The following is a 19,372-nucleotide window of genomic DNA, read 5'->3' as shown; positions in this document are numbered from 1 at the left end:
GGAGCATACAAACAAACAAAAACAAACAAACAAAAAAAAAAACCTGCTCTGTATCTTCTAACCAAACAGAACTATAGCCTATTATAAATGGACTACATAACAAAACAAAACAAAAAAAAAGAACAGCCTTAGGACAATATCACAGAAAAAATACAAGTACATATAGAAATATTACAGGAACTGCAAAAAATATAAAATACTTTACTACAAACACACTACTGAGTAATGCAGACGGATAGAATTTGACAAAACTGGTTATAAAGCATTTTAACAAACTTTATGTAAAATCACAATGTTCAGTACAAAGAGTAAAAGTGTGATGAGAAGTGACAGCACATTATTTATGACTAAACGCTGATCTGAATTATTGCATTTTGCCCCACTGGATCAGCAATATTTTTTTTCTTAATGTCCATGCCATTTAAACACAGTGAATTTGATTTGAACTGAACTTAGCCAAGCTGGAGATTGAGGAGAACTGTTATGGAAACACTTGAAATTTATACTGACAGATAAATAATAATTCGTTAAATTAATGCAACTCTTGTACTTGGAGAGCAAATGTGACCCTGGTTCTCAGCAAAAACAGCCTTAACCACTGCTACGTCATCACAGCTGAGAGAATGTGATGAAATCCCACAGTCCAAGCGTCCGCTGATTTACACAGGAATAAACTTCTAGAGTCCAGAGGAAGTGATTTATGTGCTAGTGATGCTCTTCGTACACTGAGAGATCATCTGAGGGTCCAAACTGAGGCTCCATTCATATCACGGTAGGTTTTATATAAAATCACAATTTACAACAGCATTTAGGCAACTTTCACAAGAATTATAACCCGACTGACCTTTAACCCTCTTGTTAACTAACATTTTGTATGATATGGGGTCACTTTTACCCCAGTAATTATTAGAATAAAAACTATTACTCAAGTTTATGAGTCAGGTTCTCATGTGTGTTGTTGACATCACCGTTGTTGTGGAAGTGGGCCGTTTCTCCCACCACTACAGGTATGGTTCTGCCAGATTAATGCCCTGAAGCAGAGGGATGTTTTGTGAAGATTTTATAGAGCGAACAAAAAGCCTGGGGTCAAATTAACCCCAAAGAAATCCTGATGCCTGCAAACTGTGTCCAGGTCATGGAAAACACCTCATCATGTTAATTTTAATGTTAATACAGAAAGAGATACAGCCATTCACACACCTTTGATTTCATAAGTTACCAAATATGAAGGAAAAACTATGTTAAATATGTATTTAAAGGCGTTAAATATTGAATCAAATTGACTTCAGAGGTAATTGGAGGCTTAATACATTTACATATTACATATATTTATTACATATATTTACATTTACATTTACAATATGACTGTTTTTAATTTTGAAATAATACACGCTGTTTACCTTTATCTCAGGTGACGAATAGCTAATGTTTTTGCTCTTTATTTTTATTTATTTATTTATTCATTTATTTATTTTTAACCTCAGACAACCAGGAGCAGAAACTGGACTATAGTGCGCGCGTGAGTTTAGCCTATGTGGGCGCGCGTGCTCCGGCTCCTTCTGACCGACAGTAACCTCGAGCCTCCGTTCAACCGCGGACCGGCCCTCAGCACGCGCCACCTTGACAAGTCCAATCAAATAGCTGGGAACGCCCCCCCTCCCCTCGTGCAATAACACAGGCGCGACGACGCGCGTGTCACTTCCGGGCTCAGATTACCGAGCAGCAGCACGAGCGGACCGACCGGAGCGGCTGCGGGATCCGGCTGCCAGGCTGCTGCACACCGCGTCGCCTGCCCGCCGCTGTCCGAGCTCCGCGGGACACAAACACCGCGAGGTGAGCGCTGGGTTAGTTCACGAGCCCGCTCGTGATGCTCAGATGGTGCGTGATGCTGCAGGCGCGGCAAGCTCGTGAAGGTAGACCGGGGGAAGTAAGGAAGTAAGGCGATTTGACCTTCAAATTAAAAGTGTTAAACGTGTATCTGCTCAGTAGGCCCATCATGGGGCAGGACTCTCTTTGGATAAAGACCCCAGTCTCGACGGGATTATCTGTATAATTAAAGGTTAAACTTAGAAAATGGGGATCATAGACATCAGACATCATGAATGTGAAGCAGTGTCTCTGGCTCCCTTGTACTTTATCAGCTGCCGCCATCTCAGAAACATTTACTGTTTACATGTTAGTTATTAACATTAGTAGCCTAAAGATGTTGTGAAAGTACCAATTCTTATTGAAGAAGAGGCGTTATTACTTTGCTCAAGTATTACCTCTGAAGTAGATTTAGAAGTGTGTTAAATAGTGGTGGGACAGTGTGCTTATCTCCCGATTCGATACTGTCACAATATTTGGGTGCCGATTTGATATGAATTGCGATTCTTAAGTATTGTGATTCCAGAAGTATTGTGCTTTGATTAAATCAATTCAGTAATAAGTAAGTAAATGTAAGAAAAAAGGATTGTGATACTTAAGTGAATCGATTTTTTTCCCTCACTCTGAGTGTTCAACAAGTTCAAGTAAAAGTCTCCTCATTTCAGATGCGGCTATCCTTAATTGAAGTAAAGACTCAGTGTTTCTGAATATACGCTGTGAAAAGGACATATTGGATGATATGTCTAAAGTTTACCAAGCTACAGTCCTCCTCCAACCAAATTTGCCAGCGTGTATTATTTTGAAAGTCGTAACCGGAAGTACTATGTACATTCCGGCTGCCTTGACACAGCTTTGCAGCGCTTGGATGTTGAAGTCTGAGCCTGGCTCTGACTCCCAAGTGGGAAATTAATACCTTACTACTGGCCTATCTGTACCAATGAATTCTGATGAAATTTACATAGAAGATAAATATGATACACACACACACACACACACACACATATATATATATATATATATATATATATATTTACTGAGCATTGTGCACATGGGTAGCCTAGATTGATGAACTCTGAGCAACGTCAACTCACTTTTGTCTATGCTTTTCTGATGCATGTGTGTACAGTTATTATGAAATGCAAACCAAATGGGATGCATTTTTATCAGCTGCGCAAATTTCCCTTAGACATTGGGGGGGACACATTTAGTGGGGGGTCAGGGGGTCAAGAGGGGTGCCAAAGTAAAAATGGTATGGTCCAAGCATAGGGGTGTAAGGCTTTTTTGGAAAACAATTATGAACGATTTTACAAGTGTTTTGCCACTCTGTATTGTTATATTACCTGTATTAGTGAGGAGTTTGTATCTCATGATATTTTTTTGAGGGGGACAAATTTATCTTTTATAAATATTGGGGGGGACTTGTCCCCCCTGCTCCCCCCTAAATTTGCGCCCATGATTTTTATTCACAGCCCTCATGTCAGTCCTCACTGTAAATTCCATAATCTTAAGCTACTTTCCATGGTGTCCAGCTTTACGGACTGTTTGCAGTGCTGGAGCGAGCTAACCCATGTTAGTGGTTATCAAATCATGGCTGTCCGTGAGAGAGCGCCTGTACATACACACAGAGATGCTATTGTCCTGCAAGGATTGTCCAAAGTTACTTGAGGGCACACAGTCACACTGCACCCCTCCCCTAAGCCATATTTCCTGGAATATGAAAACAAGTAGGATGCACGTCTGTGTTGCTGTAAAAGATAATCCCAAATAAATAGGACATGTATGAATCCTGCAGGCTGTTGGGTGAAGCATGAAAAGCAAAAATGCTGTTTCTTAGTTTTCTTTTTCTACCTATGAAAAAGATACACATGTTAAGCTCCATCAAATATCACTGCATAAATTAGCTACTCCATGTATACGCTAAGTCAAAAACATCCACACAGCTTGTAATGAAGAAATAATCTAGATTGTGTCACCATACACATACACACACACACACACACACAAAAGAAAACAAAACATTGTAGTCTGATTCATATAATCCAGCCAATGGTGTTGTGTGTTCTCACTTTTAGTGAAATCATGCTTAAGATTCCTCGGAGCTTTTGCAAGCTTTTGATTGCGCCATTATCTCAAATGGGAAAATACATTTAGACTTAGGCCAGTGTGTGCCCGGCTGTCACAGACCCACACACAAATGTGCCACAGACATTTCACACACACACACACACACACACACACACACACACACACACACACACACACACACACACACATAGTCTGACCCTTGGCAGTGCAGTGGGACTGTGTCGTGTGCTTCATCACAATGGCCATGTTGAACTTTCTGCAAGACTTCAGCCTGCCTGCTTAGCTGAGTGGGTGAAAACACGATGACGTTGGCACACAAAAGACCCCATTCACACAATCCCTTAAGGAAGCAATGGTTCCTTCTTACACACACACACACACACACACACACACACACACACACACACACACATATGCTCACCCCACCACTTAGTAGGCCTTGTCAGAATATTATTCAATTAATCCACTGAGTGCAGGCTGTTTCTAAAGCTCTTGCTTGTTGCATAAAGCTCTCGTTGAGCAACTGCATACTACATACTGCATCGGTCACTCTCCCGGTATTTATTTATATTTTTTTTTCAATGTAAGAGACTTGATTTAAGCTTGCGTGTGTTTTGCCATGCTGCCATCTCAAAGCTTATGGTTATGAACTATGCACAGACAAAGAAAGAAAGAAAGAGAGAGGGGTTGGGCCTGTTAGGCAGGTTGCTCAGGCCTGGTTGGAAAGTGAGGAATTCCTGGTGCTGTTGGTGTGTTTCACTGAAACCACAGGCTAAACTGGGCTTGTCTCTTCTTGTTAGTGACAGGCTAATTAGGGCAGATGGTAATGCAGATGAAATTCTGTGAAGAAATTACAGGTGCCTGGAATTGATGTACTACTCTGTGTGTGTTTTCTGTGTTTGTGTATGCATGCACACGTGTACAGGTGCAGGTGCCAGTATGTGAGCACCTAGAGATCCAGAGCATCCTAGGGCATCCTAAAATTAATGCACTCATGGCAGTGTGGGCCACTTTGGTCAAAGGTGACTCCAAATAGCATTTGTATATCTACATGTTTTTTTTTTTTGTTTGTTTTTTTTTAAACAAAGTTTAGTCATAGTTCTCCCATAATGCCAGTAGGCAGCAACATAGCCTCCATCCCTCTTCCCTCCCTGCATCGCCTTATCTCCCTTTTCTTGTTTACTCTGACTCCCTAAGGTTGTATAATATAGTCTGTTGACATAGTAGCTTTCCCTAAAGTCATAAAATTGCAGCTCTCAACTAAATACTACCGCTTAGCATTATTAGCTAGAGGCCTGCTTAGAATCTTGTTTAGGTTCACAACTGGAAATGGAAGAATTCAAGTCTATGTAATATGGCACTTTTTAGACACAAACCTATAGTTTTGTCCAGTGTTCAACAGCACATTTTAAGATTAAAACATCCAGTGATTGAAGTTTAATTTGACTTTTGCAGCAGCAATGGCAAGTGTTTACTATCACTTGCTGCAGTGTCAGAACCTGTGCAGAGTTTAAATGAAATGAAATTACTTCATGGTTCATGAAAGTTTCTATGTCCTAGTCGTCTAACCCACTCCGCTGTGGTAGGTCTGTTTCTCTGACAGCGTGTGCTGTCATTACATAAAGGGAAACTATGGTGAAACCAGTTCAAGCCCGTTAGCACCCTGATCTGCTTATTTTATTCCCTCAGTTTGATGGTTTGCTTATTCCAGTGGACCACACTCCTCTGTAGCCTCTGTGTCATTGACCTGCACTTGTGGCATAAAAAATGAGCACTTCCACAGAAAGCAAATCCAGTAAACAAAAGCGCATTGGATGATACGAGGAAGGGGAAGTCAGAGAGTAAATTACACCGTACTCCCCGTGCATTAGTCTGTTTCTGCAACCTGAAAAAGCTCGGCGTCTTGGCTTGATTCGTTTCAGTGTCTGTAACATGTGGTCTGTATGCATAACATCAATTGCACGTCTGTCTGTCCTGAGGGAGAGATCCATCCTCTGTTGCTCCCCCCGAGGCTTCTTCTCTTTTTCCTCCCCGTTAAAGAGTTTTCTAAGGGAGTTGTTCCTTATCTGATGTCAGGGTCTAAGGACAGAGGATGTTATGTTGCTGTAAAGCCCCTTGAGGCAAATTTGTAATTTGTGATGCTGGGCTGTACAAATAAAATTGACCTGACTTGACTTAATGGGTAATGGGACACCAGCAGCAACACTGGTGCTGTAGTTTGAGAGGCAGGATGCTATCTCAAAGGGAACAGATGGCAGTTTGGAAGAACTGTCTGATTTATTCATAAGTCTCAAAGGAACACTTCAGGGATGAGTGTGGTTAGGGCATTGCGTAAGGTGTGTGTGTGTGTGTGTGTGTGTCATTGGATGGCTTATACAGGGCTAGGCGAAGGATGTGGTGCTACAGAGGAGGAAGATGAGCTTCTCTGTCACATGAATAATTAATTACTAAGGCTAAAAAAGACTGTTGTAGGTCTAATCAGGGTGTGTGTGTGTGTGTGTGGAGGGGCGTGCACCTTTTTGACAGGGCACATGATTGTTATAGCTGTGGGATAGTAAAAACAGTAAAAACAGGAACTTAAAGCTGCAGGAGGCAATTTTATTAAACATTAAACAGCTTCTGCGTAGGTTTTTTTTTGGACAGAGAGCTCATTTACGACTGCTTAGGAGACACTTTTATCACTTCCTTCTCTCAGTTAGTAGAGGTGAGATTCTCCATTGCAGCCTCACTTTGGGATTCAGGCTGATAGGTAATGCAGTGGTCATTTTACATAAAAAAAACTTTCCTAGCACAGCTTAAATACTAAGTATAGCCTTTGCACCTGCAAACATACCTCAGTTAAAACAGAGCAAACTATCAGCCAAAGCAGAGGGTAAACACTAATCACTGTTCAGCACCCTGGACAGCTCCTAAACTCTGCCATTGTCAGGTGAAGTTTGCCAGTCTGCATCATCACCCTGCTAAAGTACAATGCAGGACTCTGTGTGTGTGTGTCACAGAGAGAGAGAGAGAGAGAGAGAGACAGAGAGAGAGAAAGAGAGAGAGAGAGAAATACACACACAGATATACATGATCCACTGTCAAACACCATACATTCATTTGAGGGAGTGTGTGACGGTCCATCTGAGCAAGCACCATGCCCCCCTCTCCTTTGCATTGCGTCATGGGGTTTAACGGGTACACTGGAGCCAGTGGATCCGCCACTTGGCAGAGCACACACTTTAGATACAGCTTGTTCTGTCTGTGTGCTCATCTGTTCCACTCTTTGCCATCTCTTGTTTAGTGTGTTGTACGCTGCCACACATACTCACACATGCTCACTCAAAAGCCTTATAAATTCCATCTCACACTAAATGTCATCTTCTTTTGTCAGACTCTTGTCAGACTTTAACCTTCTCTTTTTCTCTTCCCCTCTCTGCTACTATTTCCTCTTTTGCTCCACCTACCTGCCACTCTCCAACTGTACATCTCCACTAAGATAAGACTAATGTGTCAGACTGCCAAATTCATTAGCAAGGATTTCAGTGAATTTTAGTCTCAAGGTGTTCTAAATACTGATTCAGAAGGTTTTCTATACTGGCGAGAATACATTTCTGGGAGAAACACTGAATAATTGACTGTTTTAGGTTTATTTTTAGGATAATAAAGATGGTCAGGACAGAAAATACTGAATATTTGCTGAAAATATCAGCTCGTGGCTGCTTGCAAAAATTGTGGTGCCAGCCTTCAAAATCCCTCATCAGCCAAACCCTAATCTCTTCCCCTATTTTTTCCCCTCTTTTTTCTCTTTCCAGATCTCAAAATCTCATGCCTTACTTCCCTGCATTTCCTCCGCTCCACTTTTCCCTGGCTTATCTAATGACACATCTGCTCTCTCTTTCACTCGCTGTCGGTGCCAGTCATATTAACAGTGACAGGAGGCTGTGCTGTGCTCTTGCTGTGTTATTAGTTAGTCCACTTGATACAGGCAGGGAGAGGAACCTTTGATCAGAGAAATACAGAGAGGGTGTCGGGGGTCGGATTGTCTCACCGTGGTTTGCCAAATAACAAAATCCCTCTTCTGCTTTTTGCTGAACACTGTGAGGATGTGACGCATCAGCCTTTTCATTTCAGATTCACAATGAGGCCTGGATGAAATTCTCATGAGGTTGCAAACGCTGAGTAACTTCAGAAGCAGGCGTATGTTCTCAGGGTGCTCTGTCATACTGAAACTACTTCAGAAACTAAATAGTTGTCGTTCTAATGCCAAGTTAATATCATTTATTTTCCAGAAGTGACGAGGACCTGTGGAGCTGTTACCGAAGAGAAGTATAACCACCAACAGGAGAAGGGTGAAGCTCTCTAACACAAAAAAGAAAAGCAGAAGGAGAGAGGGAGGAAAATAGGGATTGACAAAGAAAGAGAAGAGATAAACACATAACCTTTCCTATAAGATTTCTTTTTCATACTTCCACCTCACATAGACTCAGCCCCAGCCAATCAAACTATTGAACACCTGCCTTTTGCTGTCAAACAGCGCCTCCAAGATGAAGCTGAAGGAGGACCTGAACCCCATGCTCCTTCTCCTCTTCCACCTCATGGTGTGGATCTACACCTCCATCACCTTCTTGCCCTCCTACCTTCTCAGCTGGATATCCGGCCCCGACCCGGGCTTCGGCGGCTCAGAGGAAGACCGAGCCCGCAGAATGAAGGCCCGCTCGGTGTCGGGAAGCCCTGAGGGTCCCTACCGGGCTGTGAGCTCCACCAAAAGGCTGGTGACATCGATGCACCTCGGGGTGGACACCCTGGATAAGGTGTTTGAGTACGCGGCTCAGAGGTTCCCCTACAGAGACTGTCTGGGTACCAGGGAGGTGATCAGCGAGGAGGATGAACGACAGAACAACGGGAAGGTGTTTAAAAAGGTATGGAGGCATGGAGAAAGGAGTTATGATCCCTGTGGGAAAACTGGGTCATTAAAGCTGTAAAATAGCAGTAGAAAAATAGAATATAAATAAGAGTACAGCAAACAATGGATATTAAACATAACAAAACAATGGATAATGGAAAATCCATTTAACATGTGAGAGCAAAATAAAATTAAAAACCCACGACATACAGAATATTATTCTATAACAACATCAACCCAGACGTGACTGATTGATGGATTTGGCAGCAGTATGAGCGTCAGACTGTAAGAAGCGTTGCATTCACTTTCTGGGATGTCATTGGTGATTGTGTGTCAACTGATGCTGATCAGGTGATTTCATGCATGACTCCGGCGTTCTGCATGAACCAACATGATGGTCCATGGATATCAAAATCCATGCAATATGTAGTGTTGCGGATGAGAATAATATGAGACTGTGGGGAAAATCAAGTATCTGGAATCACAGAATAATACAGAGAGAGAGTAAAATGAGAAATTCAAAGGAACAGTAAAAGGAGGTATGGGTACTGATATGTGATGGTAAAGGAACAAATACATTCAAAAAGTATGAGGAGAGTAAGTGAAAGGGAGAGAAAGAAAAAATAAAAGAACAGAAAAGGAAAAGACTGGATGAGGAGAAGGAAAATAAAGGGAAGTTTCTTTCAGGATTTTATTTAGAGTTTTTTCCTCCACTGCAGACTTGTCTCACAGTGAGGAAGAAATTCTACATTTTCCTTCAAATTACAATCAAATTGTTGGCGTCATCAGGATCCCTCATTGCAGACAAGGAGCATTGCAAGCTACTTACTAAGTACTCATTTAACACTATGAACCACTACCAGTTGCTAGCTGGTTTGAATTGAAAGACGAAAATATCTCTGCTTTCGAATTGCCCCTCCATGACTGTTTCACCAGCTTGAGTCTCAGTAAAAACCAATGGAGGAAAGGAAGGAAGACCATGTCTGATATTTATACTATTCCTGTTCAAGTTGGCATTTCTTGTGTTAAGAGGGAGGATGGAGAGAAGATAAAAGGTGAGAAAAGAACAATAAGTAGCTGAAATGCTCAAAGAGAGATTGGAGGTCGGGGAAAGGAGAGAAAATGGGAAGGCTGTGGGAAGGATGAGAGACACTTATGATGCTGACATGTCGTGGCATGTTTTGGCACTGTGTCACGTCTGACATTTTGGATTTGCTCTTGCTCAACGTGCTGGTCCAAACTGACACTCGCATCCTCAGATGACCTCGACGCTATTGCCTCATCATTCAGTCTAATCTTTGAGGCAGCGCTTTGTAAATGTGTGTATGTGTGTGTGTGACTCTGCACAGTACAGTATGCACAGTACAGTGTGTATGAGCCAACTTTGAAATGCACACTTTAAATTACATCTGAATTACCTCGCTAATCCTCAAATTGCCCAATCCCTCTAATCCATTTCCAGTCCACTGTTGAAACACTGGTTGCTGCAAGAGAACATGCCTCAGTTTTTGTAGCCACTCACAATTGTTTACAGCCAGTAAGACACATGAGAAACAGTGTTCTTACTCAACTTTAAAGATTACTGTGTGCTTTTGTGTGTATGCTTGCAAGTAGTGCACATCTATTGCATATGCATATGCTGCACTAGCAACTATTAACCATTAGGAGCCAGTATAACCCCACTAATACGTGTTTAACAAATGTGAGTGTGTGTTGGGGTGTAGGGGGTGTTGTCGGTGGGTTAGTGGGCTTTAATCAGTGCATGAGTGTTAGAGTGTATATCCAGGCACCTGTGTTTATTTCATTCTCCGGTGTATGAAATTCACTGGTCAACTCACACAAATGTCTGTAAGGAAACCAGTAGAAGAAATATTCCTCTTTGGAAGCAGATTCACTCAGCGAACTCTTGCCCCCGTCCCTGATTTTCATACACAGCAAATAAAACATGCAACTGTGCCTTGTAACATTTCAATTTCATGCCATCCATAAAGAGGGTTCTTTGGTAAGAACAGTGGCTCTCTATGAAGTGAATCAATCAGAGTAAAGACTCCTGTGTGGTTTCGTCTCATACATTCATAAATATGTCTTTACAGCACCATTCGGTTTTATCGAATACCATTTGAGCATGATGTTAGGATAAAACCATTCCTGAAGTTCTTTTTTTTCTTAAATTAAAAGGTTATACGTTGTACAAACATGTGTTATATGGAACCCATTTGTTAAGAGAGTCTTCTCCTCCTCTCTCTCACACTCTTCTCTTCTCTTGCCTGTGCCTCTCTGTCTCTGTCTCCCCCTGCAGGTGATCCTGGGTGAGTACCGCTGGCTTTCTTACGAGGAGACCCACTCAGCAGCATCGCGGCTCGGCAGCGGGCTGTCATCGCTGGGGCAGAGGCCAAAGAACAACATCGCCATCTTCTGTGAGACCCGGGCCGAGTGGATCATAGCCGCCCAGGCCTGCTTCATGTACAACTTTCCATGTGAGTAGAGCAAACCGGTGATATGGAGGCACAAGCACAATCATGTATACTGATCTTTATATCAGTTTCATCAGTATATACATATATGATTAACTGTTTAGTGCACCTCTGATATGATGGGTAAAATACAGTTTGGTTCATTTCACATGCATTATAGAACTGATCAAATTTACATGGGTTATCAGTGGGAAGCATTTAACCCGAGTTAATTCTCAACATCCTGAATTCTGATTAGGATTATTGTGATTGTGGTTATGATAATCACCCAGGGTCACAATGCAACTGAAGTATCCCATAGTCTAAATGCAATTTGAAAGTTTTATTTTTCAACCTGTCAAAACTGAAGTCTCAGGGGAAAACTAAAATTATTAATATTTTGGAATGTTTTGCCATGGTCAAAGGAAAATAGTGGTAGCTTCATCATCATTTAAAGAAAAAAACATATCCCTCAAACCCTTGTAAAAATATTCCACTACTCTGCGCACTATGTTGTGGGCGCAGCTGTCCGTGCACATAGGGGTGAGTGCACACATTATCTGTGTGACTACAGCTGCAATGATTAGTTGAATGATCGATTAGTTGCCAACTATTAAACTAATTGCCAACTAGTTTGATAATCAATTGATTGTCATTGAGTCATTTTTAAGAAAAAAATTTCCAAATTCTCTAATACTGATTCTCAAGTGTGAATATTTTATGGGTTCATGTGTCCTCTATGACAGTAAACTAAATATCTTTGGGTTGTGGGCTGACGAAACAAGACATCTGAGTAGATTGCCTTGGGCTGTGGGAAATTGTGATCAACATTTTTCACAATTTTCTGACATTTTATGGACTGAACTACTAATCAATGAATCAAGAAAATAATAATAATAATGACAATAATAATCACAAGTTGCTGCTCTATTCGTGACCTTGTGCACTGTCGCTCTTTGAAGGCGACTCTGTGTTCCCTGTGCCTTTTCCAGTCGGATGGTTCCCACTGAGCATCATCCAAATGTGTGTGAATGAGAGCAAATTCGTGGCCATTTGTTTGTGTTTGTGTGTGTGTGTGTGCATGTGCATGCATGTTAGGGGTTAGAATAAATTTAGGGACAACTTGTAATGTGCAGAGCGCGGCAGAGACAGAAGAAGGTCAAATTGTCCCTTCTGCTCTCAGTTACATAAGTGTCCCATTTCTCCTCCGCCCGTCCTTCTCTCCTCCATCACTTCGCCTTCTCATCCCTCGCTTTCTCTTGTTTGACCCGCAGGCTGATTTCACTTCTTTGTCACGGTGACACATGCCTGCACTCATACCTGCAACATTGCATTGTCATTTTATACCTGTACACTGTTTCTTAACACTCTTAATACAAAGGGTTCATTTGTCCCATAAAATGATTTTCTGGCTTGTCATAGTATTTTTTGATTCTGTAAAAAATGTCTGATACTAACCTTCACCTTAACTGTCCTGTCTGGCCATGAAGCTGTCAGTTTCTCCAGGTGCATAAGTTCAGATCCTTCAACAACATCAGAGGACAGAGGAACCTGCACATTGATTTATAAGAGCTTAAAAAGCCTCGAAAAATGATTCATAGGTACAAGTACAAAAAAAGGAGTTATTTAATAGCAAGACATGGTGCAAAATAGTGAAGAATAATTATAGCGCATATTTTAGCCCATCAAGTGTCAAGATCTAGAGCACTATTTTGCACTGTGTATTTTTCAAACCACTTTTTGCTGTCTCACCTGTGCACACCGTGCACAAATGAATGTGCACGTTAATCTAGTGGTGATTTAAATAAGGTATTTGGAAAATTTGACCGTAACAACAAGCTCAAATTGGTTGACATAGACCCTTTATGAACGTATGAATGGCTTCATATCAGCAGCATTTAAAAAAGCCTCACACTGGGTTTTTATTCCAGCTGCCTGTTTTTATTTTCATTTCAACAAGTCAGCGGGATGATATCTGACTATACAGTCATAGTAGCAAAAACCAGAGTCCTTGAAGTACCACTTTAATAAAGGACTGACAAATTTCAGAAAGAACCAAGGTGCCTCTTCTTGAATTGCAGAAGTTAAAAGGCCTTTAATTAATGACTAGTCCATCTTGAAGCAATAAAAAAACACCTCACATTTCAGCAGTGTTGCCCTCAACAGCGAGTTGAGATTGTTTTAACATAATTAGGCATTTAACGAAGCCTATTTAACATTATCATCTCAAGAAGTGTCCCTTGTTTTTTTTTCCTTGATTGATGCATGTCTTAAATTTCTTACTAAAAGCACCATCTCTCCCATGTGCTCTGTTTTTTTTTTTTTTTAAACATTTATTTATTTATTTTTAATATTTTGATTGTCCTTGAGGAACCTCCTTCCTTTTCTCTGTGCACTTGAGTTAATGCTCCATTAAAATGTCATGGTCTCTGCAACAATAAAATTAAATATGCTGTGCGCGCAAGCCAAGAAATGTATTATTCTCTCTTGCAAAGACAAATATTCAGGACAGTAAAAAGCCTGGGGCGATGGATAACACATACAGTGGGGGGTGGAAAGGGGTGAAAGGTGAGAAAGAGCGAGAGACACAGAGAGAGAGAGGGGAGGCGAGAGAGAGAGAGAGAAAGTGAGGAGTGATGGCGTCAGAGGAGGGATGAGGAGGTCTACGTGAGCATCTGATGTTGACAGAGGCATCAGGGAGTCAGCCAAAGGCCCCCAGTGAACTCAAACACATGGCGTGTGTGTGTGTGTGTGTGTGTGTGTGTGTGTGTGTGTGTGTGTGTGTGAGTGTGTGTGTGTGAGTGAGTGAGTGTGTGTGTGTGGACAGTCTATCCACTACTGGCTCTTTGTCAACATGCAGTTGTGTTCAACCTCTGCTAGCTCTCTCCACTTGTCATTAGATGTGCGTGTTAAATAAATGGGGTATTCTGTGCAGGAATTCATGTACAGTGCATTTCCTCTTTAACTCTCATTGCTGTGGCATGAAAATCATGCAAGTGCAATTATAATGATTTTGGATTTAACTCCAGCTGCAGGAGTACATGCTTCGCTGCCGGGGTTAGGGCATTTCTTCAATGCGTTTTAATAAACTAGTGTTTAGATCTCACGGCTGGAGGTGTCACGCCCAAGCAGGAAATATCGGACCTCTGTGACGCAAGCACGTATTGTCACTAAGCCCTGTCCCATAAGCCCCTGTGTCTGTGTCAACATTGTCTCTCTAGATGTCTCGCCCTCTCTCTCTCTCTCTGTCTCTGTCTGTCTCTCTTTTTGCTGTTGTTTCATTCCTTCACCTTCACCTCGCTCTTCCTCTCTCACCCCATCTGTCCATTCTTCCTGGGGGGTGCTGACCTGAAATTAGTTGGCTACTGGTGCTCTAACCTCCACACAGCCTTGCAACTACTATCCCACTGAAATGTGCACACCTAGAAATAGAAATGCACGCATATATAAGTGTAATGGGGTTTGATTGGTATGAATTGCTGAAAGCTGTACATATATTTGATAATTTGTGTGCAAAAAAAAAAAAATCCATGTAGGGTTTTTCCTAGAATTGCATTTTTGTGAGTGTGGAAAAGTCTTTGATCGAACATTTATGGGATGCCAACACGTTGTATTGAAACACAGGATAATACTAAAAAGTAAAGCTACTACTGCTTTTGCTATTAAAGTACTAGCATTTTTTCATCCTTTACTGAGCCAGGAAGGTCCTATAGAAATACAAGGCCTCTTCTTTCAGATCAAATGAGCAATGATCAAAATTAAATGTTCATATCAATGTGTGTAACGTGATTTAAAAGTACTCAGTAACACTGATCAATTCTACGGTGGATACTGAATGTAGTCAATCAAACTGCATCATATCCATTACACAGTATCAGAGCTGGACAACATGATGCATAGCAGATTTGTAATAAAATGCCGATGCTGGCCCAATATTTTGTCTAATTCAGCATTTTTGTCGAATGCTGTGCTGTAACCACTCAGGCTGCGTTATGGAGGGCTCATTGGCTGATTAACTTCATCCATCAGCAGACGATGTTTACCGCATTTTGTCAAAAGTTCAGCTAGTCTCAGCTTTTCTGAAGGACTTGGCTGCAGTATTTTTATGCACTGCACTCAGCCAGGCCACGTCATCTGTCAATATGTAGGTCTCAGGAAATAATAACTAAGATATTTTCTGTTTTTTGATGTATTACAAATTCTCATGTGGAGCCCCCCAAGCTTAATATTGGTCTAAATGCTGGTGCCTCGGCAAGCGCATACATGTATGTGAGCACGCACACAGAAGGTCACACAAATGTAGATAGCTGCAACACACACAACATTCCAGTGATGTTTATTTCCCCTAAAGAGCCATTGAGGGCTCGCCTCTTATTGGCTAGGAGGCCATCCTGAGGCCCTGAAGGCGCTAGATGATGTCATCTCTGTGGGACACGCTAGAGTAGAACTGCTGAGTCGTGCAGACATGGAGCACGTACACGCTCCATCTACACACATGCCGCGCTGTCTATATGTTGACTGTACACACACACGCACACAGACACACACACACACACACACACACACGCACACCCCCTAAACTAGTTCACCACAGTGTAAATGCACACAGCAGTGAGCATTATATATACAGCTTGGCAGCCTTTTGCACCAATTATATTTAAGTTCAAATGCAGGCTAGTTTGAGAGTAAACTCTTACCAAGTCTGAGTTTACACATTAAATTTAAAACGTACACAAGCCTCTTTGTGCAAAGGTGCAAAGTTTGCCATAAAATAGACATTGGCATGGTGCATCAGTTTGACAGGTGGGAAAACCTGCTGGAGGAAGAACAAATTCATCCCTTTTTACATCAACAATTCATCTTCCATGACAGATCACATCCTTTTGATCTGTATGGTAGACTGTCAGCGCTTTCATTTCCCCCTAGCAGCGATACAAAACAAATGATGTCCCCTCTAACTGCTGACTTGCAGCATGATACACACCTCTAGTTTGGTTGGAGACTTCATTCAAGTGCATAAATTCGCTGGATGTGGAGCAATAAACTGCCCACAGGGAATTGACTTGATACCCTTTGATAACACAGAGGCACTGTTGTTTTCTGGAAAACCATTTTGATGTTTTGGTTAAAGTGATAATCCTCAGGAGCTTCATGTTTTAAGTTTAATTTTTTTCAACTTTGGTGCCAAGTGCTGATCGTTGTGGTTTTTGGGCTTTGCAGCTTCCAGAGATCACCTTTTCCTTTTTTTTCTGTTGATGAGCTATTTAATTTGCTAATATCTGCAAAGTATTTCTCAGATGTCTAAATTGTCTTGTGGAAAATTGAACATACTAACCCAGCAGATATACTGCACACCAGCCCAGAGCTGGCTCATGTTTGTATGACATTTTTTTGTTCCTTTTCATTTTTAATGATCCTCACGTGTGATTGATTGGTAGATGGGACAATCAAGTGCACTTGTGTTATGATACAGAAAACACAGCTGCCTCCTCGGAGAGTGCAGGCGGAGTTGTATTGCTCACATGTCTACTAGGGCCTAGAATAGTGATGCTCAGTTCTCTTGGCTCGGACAGCAGGCTGACATCCTCCAGAGACCTCAGGAGTAGTGATGTATAACTTCTGTGGACAGCGAGGCGTCAGAGAAAAGCACTAATCTGGTCACTATTGAAAAGACACATGAAAGACAAAGTCAAGTAATTTATTCATAGAGCACATTTCAAAACAACACATGTTGACAAAGTGTACAATGAGGTAAAAGTTGCAAGATAAAAGAATCTAAATTTAAATGAATAAATGTAAATAAAAGGTGCAGTATGTCATCGAGCATCACATGAAGAATAAAACACACATGCTCATTATGATGTTTGTTAAAATGTTAAACTCAAGGCTGACTGTCTCGAAGGCTGAAGTAAAAAGAAACAACTAAAAACAGGATTTAAAAATATTAGTTGAAGGGGATTATCTGATCTTGAGGGGTAAGTTGTTCCATAGTCTGGGGGCAACAGTGCAAAAGGCACGTTTACCCCTGGATTTATGCTGAAAGCACGAGGATGTAGAGGAGTAATGAGGAGGATCTAAGGGCCCTGGAGCTGGAATAGGGGCTTAGGAGATCTGACATGTAGCTTTGTGCCAATCCATGTAGCGCTTTAACAGCAAATGAAAGAGCCAGAGGATCTGTTTTGTGTTTGTTTGCTTGTTTTTCCTCTTCCTTTGGCTCATGCTCCTGTAAAAACATCTTCTTGCAAAATGGGTCTCAAAATGTGTCTGTCTCTGTGTGTTTTATTTAACCTTTATTCAACCTATCGGGTCCCACTGAGTTTACATGTCTTTTCCTAGAGATACCTAACCAAAATGGTTGCACTGAGACCAACATTAAAGTAACATACAACATAAACATATAAGAAAGCATGAGAATACTTATTCCAAATTCAGTTCTGACCATAGGGACCAAAAATAATAATAAAAAAAAAACCCTGAGAGAATAAACAGTAATTTGCAATAAATAAAAGTGTTGCAGGGAGAGCGTTTATTAAGGACAGCTCTCCCTTCTGGGGAAGGGAATGTTTTCACATGCACACACACACACACAATTTCCCCACTTAAACCTGCTGGATATATGTTATACTTAGAACTGGAAAGGAGCTCGGCCCATAACTGTGTATTGTTTATGGTGTAATGATGAACTCTATGACATAGCTCTGATAAACCTGGATGCACATGTATAATTAGTTTGAGAGAGTTTCTCAGGGATGTACGGTGTATATAGAGTGTGTCATCTTGTATCTGTGTGTGTGTTGCAGTGGTCACCCTCTACTCTACTCTGGGTGGTCCGGCCATCGCTCATGGGCTGAACGAGGCCCAGGTCACACACATCATCACCAGCCGAGAGCTGCTGGAGACCAGACTCAAGGTGAAATCTCTGTGAAGCAGTGGTAAAGTGGTGGTACTATTAACATAAATCTCTTTTTCCCCTTAAGAATACCCCATCTTCATATTACTGTACTTCATTTCTAGCTATAAAGCCTGGTAAATTCCCGCTAGTTAGAAGAATAAATTGAGTTTGCGTGAGTTTACCATCACTAGCTCAGTTAAATATCCGTATATGTATAAAGCCACAATGTTGAGGCAACTCATCTAATGTTGCCTAGCAGACTCGTACAGTTTCTAAACTTAAAAGCCATAAATCTATACTCTGTACAGTATATTTGCTACACATAAATTCGCCATGTTCCCTGAGCCATTTTATTAAGACATTCAGTATTGGGGGATAATAAAAAAAGAGGACAAGATGGGTGCACGTGTTGAGCATTATGGCACGTTTTGGACAGTTTCCACTCCCCAAAAGATAAATCATGCGCTGGCATTTCATGTCCAACTTCTTTAGCCTAAACACAAACCTCTCCTCTGCTCACTGTCATACATCCTCTCTTAGTGTAAATATTGATGAAGCTAATGTGCACAGGATTTTCAGTTACTGCTGAAAGAGGAAACCTGGTTTGTGTCACATGTAACTGTATATACATGTATACGTGTCATGCATGCTGTGTGTGTGTGTGTGTGTGTGTGTGTGTGTGTGTGTCAGGCCATCCTACGTGAGGTTCCCAGGCTGCAGCATATTATTGTAGTGGACAACACACCTACAACGTGGCTGGGCTACCCACGAGGCATCAGTGTTCACAACATGTCGGCGGTTCAGGAGCTGGGAGCGAAACCTGAGAATGGTAACTGTTGTCTGTTTTCAACAAACAGAAGCACAAAGAAAACATATGACATATATCAGATATCTGTCAGTATTTTACTGAACGTCTGTAAGGGTGAAAGTCGGCAATGAAGGCTGCCTCACTCTAATGTGCTGCTCACAGACCTAAAAGCATTTCACTAAAGAGTTTAAGTGTCCCGTGATCTACATGCTGCTTCAGAGGCTTTTCAACCCTGTTTCAACCCCATCAAACGTCGTGTTTGATGACATGGTTTTATTGGGATTTTCTGTTTGACTTTCTTGTCTTTGTCTGCCCAGGCATGGTGGCTATCACTGCTCATGCTGACTGCTCAGTTCCTCTTCTGTTTATTACAAACAAACTGG

At 41.5% G+C, this 19,372-nt stretch overlaps 1 protein-coding gene across 1 annotated transcript in view; it reads left to right on the top strand.

Moving 5' to 3' along the window:
* The first annotated feature begins 1,694 nt into the window (after positions 1 to 1,694).
* The window catches only part of acsl3a (acyl-CoA synthetase long chain family member 3a), a 39,777-nt gene continuing 22,099 nt past the window's right edge, over positions 1,695 to 19,372 (top strand). Inside the window, exons 1-6 of the mRNA XM_030066321.1 lie at positions 1,695 to 1,833; positions 8,223 to 8,282; positions 8,468 to 8,852; positions 11,136 to 11,313; positions 18,090 to 18,199; positions 18,872 to 19,010. Of these exons, the coding sequence (XP_029922181.1) occupies positions 8,478 to 8,852; positions 11,136 to 11,313; positions 18,090 to 18,199; positions 18,872 to 19,010 (802 nt within the window). The 5' untranslated portion in view covers positions 1,695 to 1,833; positions 8,223 to 8,282; positions 8,468 to 8,477. The remainder of the gene's footprint in view (positions 1,834 to 8,222; positions 8,283 to 8,467; positions 8,853 to 11,135; positions 11,314 to 18,089; positions 18,200 to 18,871; positions 19,011 to 19,372) is intronic.

This window comes from Myripristis murdjan, chromosome 13 (assembly GCF_902150065.1).
Source record: "Myripristis murdjan chromosome 13, fMyrMur1.1, whole genome shotgun sequence".
In the NCBI taxonomy this organism is placed as follows: domain Eukaryota; kingdom Metazoa; phylum Chordata; class Actinopteri; order Holocentriformes; family Holocentridae; genus Myripristis; species Myripristis murdjan.
Note: the sequence above shows the minus strand (reverse complement) of the source record. Positions and strands in the feature narration are given on the sequence as shown.